This window comes from Triticum urartu, chromosome 2 (assembly GCF_003073215.2).
Source record: "Triticum urartu cultivar G1812 chromosome 2, Tu2.1, whole genome shotgun sequence".
Taxonomy (NCBI): domain Eukaryota; kingdom Viridiplantae; phylum Streptophyta; class Magnoliopsida; order Poales; family Poaceae; genus Triticum; species Triticum urartu.
In genome coordinates this window covers 108,616,786-108,625,486 of record NC_053023.1, presented here as the reverse complement: position 1 = coordinate 108,625,486, position 8,701 = coordinate 108,616,786, and the positions used below count along the sequence as shown (strand labels likewise).

The window sequence follows — 8,701 nt, the reverse complement described above, 5'->3', positions numbered from 1 at the left end:
GAAGATCAGATCCAGCTCCATAGTTTTCAGTTTATAAAATTTCACTGAATTTTACTGTATGAGAAAGCCTGTATAATTTTCAGCTCCATAATTTTTAGTTTGTAGAGCTGGAGGTCAGATTCAGCTCCATAATTTAATTTAATTTTATTGAGAGAGGTAATGTACTCCCTGTCTCAGTTCTTCTGTTGCATGGACATTCCTTAAAGAAACATGACACAGCAAAATTCAGATGAACATCCTCAAGCCCTTGTTCTTATTCTTATTCTGTAATCTAAATTTACTGACTGAATTTTTATTCTTATTCTAGTGTCAAAATTCAGAGTTGGGAGCAGTTGTTGTTGACTAAAGGTTATGCCCCCAATGCCAAGATTGACAGGAGTAGCAAGAGTAGAAGAAGATTACTGTATTCACTGAATTATTTTTGACAGTAGTTGTTGTTGACTAAAGGTTACGCCGTCGACCAATTCACATTGCTGGCGCCGCTGTCTCATAGAAGGTCAGCACAGTGCACATCTCCACCACTCCACTGCGCAGCTCCATCCCTCCTGCATGTGGTCAGTTCAGTTCCACTATTTCCCCCATTCCATTACAGTGTTAGTGTTGATGTCTGTTGTGTTTACTGAAAAAATAGTATTTGGTGTGATGTCTGTTGTGTTCTCCACTGGAAAAAGTAATCTGAACTGGAGTAGTCACAAGTGCCATTTTTTCAAATTTGCACTGGAGTAGGCATGTGGTGCTGCTATGTGTGTTGGAGTAACAACTCTGTAATTGTATGACACTGAATGTTTTGGTCAAAACTGAATGTTGATTGCTTGCATCATCTACTCTGAATGATTTAATACTGACTACTTCAGCATCTATAGACTTTGTGTTGTGGCAGCAGCTAAAAACCCTACATCTTGTCTCTCTGTTTTTTAAAGCTGCTGTTTCAATTGTTACTGAACCTTGTTAAGTTTTAAACTAAATGATTACTAGTGCATCTAGGAATCATTTAAGTTCTGCTGCTATATGAAGTGGTGCTGCTATATGACCATGCTGGAATATGCATTTACATAGACTGACTGATGGCTGAACATATTCTTGACTTTGTTACTGTATTTATCTAGAGATGGGAGTATATCACCATGTCCTGACTTTGTTACTCTTGCACTCACCTATGCTGCTCTTGCACTGATTTCAGCTCCCTCTCTCAGTTGTTCTGTTGCATGACGATGTATAGATAGAAGTTGTTCCCTGTGGTCCAAATAGATCTGAGTAGGAAAATGATCTGAGGCCATTGAGAACAGTGATACTCTGGCTGATCATTACTGGTATAAAATCAAACTGATCACTATTGTTATCAAATCAAGCTGATCACTATTGAATTTTATGTACAGTACCAACAATTTTCTGAAGCTAGCAGCAACAAGTTAGATAAGAGAGAGAGGGAGAGAAGTAAAGCAAACAAAAATTCAAATAATTTACTACTATATCAAGTAAAGCAAGCTGTAGAGATATCATTCTCACAGAGTTGTTCCTTTTGAGAGATTAAAAGTACTCGTCCATTTTGGCAACTAGAGGTTTAAAGGTTTCATGAATACTTAATGTTCTCTGGTGCTATATTTCTGAAAACATCCAAGTTTTTATCACTTTGCTAGCATCCACAAATTTATGTTTCATGTTTGATTGTTTTCCTTTTCGCTGTGCAGGTGAGCCCACCCGTTGCTTTCAATGCCATGAGCATGAATGAGCTAAGAAAATGGAACGAACAGTACGGAGAAGGTGGCAGCAGGAGTAGATCACCATTTGGGTTCGGCAGCTAACATGATTCCGGTAGCAAATTTTCCACACTGTACCAATGTGCTCTCATTTAGCCTTGCAGACTGAAAATGTTTTTTTTATAAGAGACTTAAAATGTTGGAGCGACAACAGTAACTGTTCTTGATCTTACACAATTGTAGCGATATGCTACTTTGCATCTAATTAGGATTCTAGACTTCTTTGCATGAACGCTGTGCCAAGGACATTGAAAAATAAGTAAATTACAGGGGGGGGGGGGATTAAATTAAGCTTTTATCAAGAGATCACCATTTAAGTACAAAATGTAAAAAGACAGTCTCTCAGATTCAGAGATGACAAGTGTTTATCTAAATTTGGAGTAACTAGTATACCAGTTCTAACAATGTTTAGTTTGTTTGCCAAATTTCTTGTAATTCAGTTAATTCAATTTGAAAGGTCTTGTGCACTGAATTTTAGAAGCATTGCTTGTCAAATCAGTGTGTAGAAATTTTAGGGCTATGTCTAGAAAATCATGTTAGTCCAACAATATTCATCTTGTTTTCAGTTTTAACAGTAACAGTTTTCCGTTTGTAAAGCTTTAGCTAACTGAACATGCCACTGTTGCTCTGTTGATCTACTGTAAGTCTTGTACTACTGCTGCTATTTCTTCTGCTGTTCATCTGCTTCTTCACTTTCTGGTTGTTGTTGTACTTCTTGATCTCCTGCTGGCTACTCCCTCTGCTTCTTCATTCTCTGGTTACCACTGTTGAAACTAGTCTCCTGCTGCTATCCCTTTGCTTTCTGGTTGTTAAAATTCAGAGTTGTCGTGCTGCTGCTGCTGCTGCTTCAATCTGTGGCTCCCTTTGCTCCTGGCTCTCCTCCCTTTGCTCCTGGTCCGCCGCCGCCGTGCTGCTGCTGCTTCAATTCAACAGAGGAGGCTGCTGATGCTGCCAATTTACAGAGGAGGCGATAACAGCCGCTGCTGCTGCCAATCAACAGAGGAGGCCAGGACAGCCTGCGGCGGCGATGGGCGAGGGGACGAGGAGGGGCGGCGCAGATTGGCAGCAGTGGCGCAGGTGGGTGGCGGCGCGCTGGGCCCTACGGCGACTGCCGGCGGTGGTTCCTACCGCGGGCGATACTTGGGACGAACGCGGCGGGCGAGGAACTATCGGTGGTCGTCGGAATCGATGACGGGATCGCGGGCGGAGCGGACCGGCAGGTTCCACGGCTCCACCTCCGCCGGCTACGCCTGCGCTGCGGGGTCGCCGGGGACGGGGACGGGGAGGAGGACGAAGCAGAGGGGGGCGGGGGCGTGACTAACAGGGGCGGCGGGGCGAGGCTCAGGGACGGCGCTGGCGCAGGTGCGCGCGGGGTGCTGGGCCGTACGGCGTCTGCCGGCGGCTGCTGGAGCTGGTTCCTGCCGGCAGGGCGCAGGCGAGGGTGGAAGGAGGAAGAGGGGGTGATTAGCAGGGGGTTTAAAAGCACGAGGTTTTTTTTGCAAAAATAAAAATGAATTGACCCTGGACAAGTTTTTCTGGACGGAGGGAGTATATGGTTTGTGTCACCATAAATATGAATTTATCTCAAAACAGCCACACATGAATTGCCTGAGGAGCCAGATCAGTAATTTATTCACCAAGACGTGTGAACTTTCTGTTTCATTACTTTTATCTTGTGAGTTATCCATTACTGGTTTAGAGAACGCCGGCCTTTATTGATCAAGCAACAAATTTACAAAGAGTCTTCCGGATGCAATCTGGAGCACAACGAAAAATACAAAGACTAATAGAGTTAAAACTTGATCTAGCTAAAACATGAGCTAAGACATTAAGGTGCCGACGAACATGCATGAACGAAGCAGCAGGAAGGTCTCTTGCCACCACTTTGATATCATTCATAATGGATCCAACATCAGAACGATCCCTGGTCGGAGATGACAAATGTTGTACCACCGAGAGGCAGTCCGACTTGAAGACCACATCAGCAAAGTCTTCCTCTCGCATAAACCTGTCCGGCAGTCCGACTTGAAGACCACATCAGCAAAGCCTTCCTCTCGCACAAACCTGTCCGGCAGTCCGACTTGAAGACCACATCAGCAAAGCCTTCCTCTCGCACAAACCTATCCGCCCGACGAAGCGCCATGGCTTCAGCTACTTCAGGATTTAGAATACCCTTTAGAGATTCAGAGCAAGCAGCCACACACTGACCCAAATGATCCAGAATCACAACACCCACTCCGGCTTTATTCAAATCTTTAGAAACAGCAGCATCAGAGAAAGCAACCAGCTTACCTACCGGCGGCGGGGACCAGAGAGGGTTCAGGGCAGAGGTCTCACGCCTATGTGCAGGTACAGGTTTGTATAGGTGTTTGATGATCAACTCAATATAAGCCTGGGTCCTAGCTGCTGTGCGCCTCGGGTGTGCGCCTCCTATACTACGCGAGCATGAGAACAGAATAGCAGTGCATGCTCCACACTCTCCGGCCTGCCACAGAAGTAGCAATCCGTCCGAGTCGGTACATGGCGATGACGAAGCTGCTCGCCGGAGGGAAGACAATCATGAGCCAAACGCCATAGCACAATTTTCATCTTGTTGGGAGCTTTGACCCTCCACAACGCTTTCCATAATTTTTCCTCCTCCAGTTTACGCCTGGGATGGACCAGCGGACGCGTCAGCGGACAAGCACAAATCTGAGTTAGATTGCAAACTACCATTCATACGGCATATGTGGGCATTCTGAGGAGGCGGCGTTGGCTATTTGTAGAGGGGCATCTCATCTTAAGAAATTATTTTGAGTAATCATGCGATCAATTATCACAACCAATCACATGACCCCTAGCTAGCCAGCTAACTAATCGTAAAATGACAACCGAAGACCCGCACTGAAAGCAACATTGAAGAAACACATAAATTTTGAGAGTCAAGCAAAACGAAATATTATCTACTAGAGTATATTCCAATGAAAACCTCCCAAAATGCCCCCTCGTCTCGCCTCACCTGCTCCCGCGAGCGGGTGGTGAACCCTAGCATGAGCGGCGTTCCTTCCCGCCTCACCTCTCCCCTGCTCGTCCTCCTCCCCCCCCCTCCCCCGCCGGGCAAAGCTCGGTCGGTGACGGCGGCGGCAGGGCGTTTCTTCCCTCCCGTTGGTGTGCGCATCGTGGGGTGCATCACCGAGATGGGGGCGCAACACTCATGTGGGGAGCGGCGGCGACGAGTCATGCGGGCACATCAATAGCGTGGGCGGATGGTTGGAATGCGACAGCTACGTGGGATTAGCTGGTGGGCTGCTTCGGTCTGGTCTGCGGCCGTCAGATCTGGCGGCGGCGACCCGACCGACTTGGAGCTGAGTGGCACGGGTTGTGTTGGCGTGGGCCGGAGGTCGCGACCATTCCTTCTGGTTGTCTTGGTGGGCGGCAGACCGACTGTGCTATGGGTGCTTGGTGGTGACTAGGATCTGGCAGGGAGTTGCGGGCGTGCTGTGGAGGAGCTGCTTAAGGTCGTCCGCGGGTCTGGCTAGCCTTGCTGGATCCTTATAGCTCTGGCGGGCGGAGGGCTAGGTCGTGGCAGGATTCTCCCCTTGCCCCGGTCCGGTTCGGCCGTCAGGTGGATGCATCGGTCTGTGAGACGGTTGCTGCAGCGTGGCAGTGCTAGGCGGTCAGTGGCGAGGGTGGTGGTGGTGGTGGTGGTGGTGCCTCTCTTCTTTCGGGTCTGGGCCGGTGGTGCAGGGTGATCACGTGGTGGAGATGGCCAGGACAGGGAACTCGTGCTCAGGCGGACCATTTTGGGCATGGGACAGGTCGAAGCTTCGCTCCGAGTAGATGATGGTGGGCCTAGTCCGGGTGGTGCCCGCTAATAATGAGGACCCTTTCCTCGCGGGTAATGTGGCTGTTGGTGGTGGTCGAGACATCGCGAGTTCGTTGGGTAGATCGGCATCGAAGACCATGGACTTGGCGTCGTAGGAGCATGTTCGGCGGCGGCCGTCGGTAGTTACGGAGTTGGGTTCCCCGTTCCACCGGGACTGGCTGGAGACGCAGGTGTCGGCACCTCCTATCGTGGAGGTGTTGATCCAGACTTCGTTGCTGATGCCAAGCTAGGAGTGAAAGGAGACACCTTTTACTCCTCTAACCGTGGTTGGTGCATCGTGATATGGGAAGACGATGATGGCTTGGACATGGATGCTAAGGTGGCGGCCTCGGGTGGTGGTCTGCATGTTGGCTCTTCGCTAGACAACATTGCGGCGGTGGTGATTATCCGTCTTGAGCGTGTAGGCGACGGGACGGCTAGAGGTGGGTGGCTCGGGCGGGCGTTCTTCCTTAGCACTAGTGACGCTCCGGTCCGAAACCGGAGATCTTTCCTCACCGAGTTTGTCCTGGTGAGCTCGTAGTAGCATGGGTGAGCTGTTGAGTGAAAACTCAGCGCCTCGACGACGATAACAACGACGCTTGCGGGTGCCGATATCTTTTTGAAGATGTCGTGGTGGGTATCCTCTCTGTGACAGGGCTTTGGGTGAAGACCTTTGTTCGTTGCAGACTTGGCAGCGGTGATACTTTGCGCCGTTCTCCCTCCTAAGGACGTTGCCGTGGAGCTTATCTGTGCTAGGGCGTAGTGTTGTGTAGTGTTTTGCGTATGCTGCTTATCCTCGGATCAGCTTTATAAAAAGGTCACCTCAGTATCTTGTATTGTTCGGCCGTGTATCTTGTTCTGCTGTTGTTTTATTATATAAAACGAGGGGAAAACCAGAAAACCTCGAAAAACAAGAATACAAAAACAAAGGTGGGAAAGCCAGCAGTCAACCTTGCAAAAGAAAACAAGAAAGCCAGAACGAAATCATGACGCGCAAACTCAACCACGAAAGGAAACCGTGTCAAAGCATCGCCTCCCCCTGTATATATACTCGGTTCAACCCAGCTCAACCCAATTCACACACACCCACACACCCACAGAAAGACACGCAAACATGCCGGCCACCGCCTCGCCGCCACCGCTGCTCCTCGCCGCCGCGCTCCTCCTCTCCGCCGCGTTGCTCTGCTCGGCCTGCCCCGTGCCGCTGCCGCAGCAGACGGCCGACAACAGCCCGCGGCTGCAGCGCGCGTACGTGGCGCTGCAGGCCCTCAAGCGCGCCATCACCGACGACCCCAAGAACCTGACGGGCAACTGGTGCGGCCCGGACGTGTGCGCCTACTTCGGCGTCTTCTGCGCGCCGTCCCTCGACGACCCGTGCGCGCGCGCCGTGGCCGGCGTCGACCTCAACCACGGCGACCTCGCCGGCACGCTGCCGTTCGAGCTCGGCCACCTCACCGACCTCGCCGTCCTCCACCTCAACTCCAACCGCTTCGCCGGGGGGCTCCCGGACTCGCTCCCCAAGCTCTCCCTCCTCCACGAGCTGGACGTCAGCAACAACCTCCTCTCCGGCGGCTTCCCGCAGCACATCCTCTGCCTCCCCAACGTCAAGTACGTGGACATCAGGTTCAACAACCTGTGCGGCCCCGTGCCCCCGGCCATCTTCGACAAGAAGATCGACGCGCTCTTCATCAACGACAACCACTTCGACTTCGAGCTGCCGGAGAACTTGGGCAACTCCCCCGCCTCGGTCATCGTGCTGGCCAACCTCCGCCTCCGCGGCTGCATCCCCGCCAGCGTGGGGCGCATGGGGGCCACGCTCAACGAGCTCGTCATGCTCAACTCCGGCATCCGGTCCTGCATCCCGCCGGAGATCGGGTGGCTGCGCGAGCTCACCGTGCTGGACGTGAGCTTCAACCAGCTCCAGGGCACGCTGCCGGAGTCCATGGCGGGGATGCACGCGCTGGAGCAGCTGGACGTGGCGCACAACGAGCTCGCCGGGCACATCCCGGAGGGCATCTGCGCGCTGCCGCGGCTGGCCAACTTCACCTACTCGTACAACTACTTCTGCGGCGAGCCGGAGCGGTGCACGGCGCTGCGGCGCAACGACGACCGGCAGAACTGCATCGCCGGCCGCCCGGACCAGCGGCCGGCGGACCAGTGCCTCGCGTTCCTGCACCGCCCGCCGGTGCACTGCGACGGGCACGGCTGCCTGGCGCAGCACTAGCGGAAATCATCATTCATTTGGCGGTGTAAAACGGGCGGAGACTTCAATCATCGTATATACATACATATATGAACACACTGTAATTTTTATTTTTTTACAGAGAGGATGGTAATAATCAATGGAATTTGTAGACATACATACACGATTACATTATCGATCATTCTGCGGGTGCGTACATACATTATTATTGCCGGCTGTCCGTCCGATGATTATTATTCCATTCTTTCTTGTGCGACAGCTAGCATCTTGTTGGTGGAGAGATTATTATTACTACTTGGCGTATTGTTTTTGGTCATGGTGGCATCATCATGCATGCATGCATGCATGCACGCAAGGATGAAAAGGGGGAATTAACCGTAGAATGTGTGGCTTCCTTTCCTTTTCCTTGGCTTGAAAGGGAGTTCACGAAGGTGTTCAAGAGGCTGTCCTCTCCAAGTCGAATGATGAGGGGATGAGCAGGGGAGGAGGCACGGTCAAGGATGAGGTGATAACGATAGTGTTTGTGTTTCCAGTTGGAGAAGAATCAATGCCATGCACATCTGATAAGAAAGCCTAGGTGGATGGGATTGGGCCAAATTGAATAAATAAATAAAATCAATTAATAAACTAAATAAAAGAAGCAGCTGGTCATGGGTTCCAGCTGCAAAGAGGGGATCATCTTGACTGGCTCCAGCTTAGCTTAGGAGTAGTACATTGCGTCTGATACATACGGATACAGCCTAGATGCTGCGTTTATCAAGTACTGTTAGGTGGGTGGGTGTGTGCTAAAACAGGATATGCTTTCCAAATTTCGAGCGCATGTTATGTATGTGTACATACGCCGAGCGGAACACGGCACCGGGATGGGGTTTGACGGCGATGACGACGGCGGCGACG

The 8,701-nt window shown here is 50.9% G+C and overlaps 1 protein-coding gene across 1 annotated transcript; it reads left to right on the top strand.

Annotated features, from left to right (window-relative positions):
- The first annotated feature begins 5,929 nt into the window (after nt 1-5,929).
- LOC125535288 (leucine-rich repeat extensin-like protein 6) lies at nt 5,930-7,985 on the top strand. Its single transcript, XM_048698344.1, has 2 exons — nt 5,930-6,130; nt 6,614-7,985. The coding sequence occupies exons 1-2, from the start codon at nt 5,930-5,932 to the stop codon at nt 7,823-7,825; spliced, it is 1,413 nt and encodes a 470-aa protein (XP_048554301.1). The 3' UTR covers nt 7,826-7,985.
- The last annotated feature ends 716 nt before the right edge of the window (nt 7,986-8,701 follow it).

Coding starts and splice junctions, on each gene's coding strand:
- LOC125535288 (XM_048698344.1), top strand. CDS start 5,930: ATGGATGCTAAGGTGGCGGCCTCGGGTGGTGGTCTGCATGTTGGCTCT. Junction 6,131..6,613: donor TCCTCACCGAGTTTGTCCTG/GTGAGCTCGTAG, acceptor CAACCACGAAAG/GAAACCGTGTCAAAGCATCG.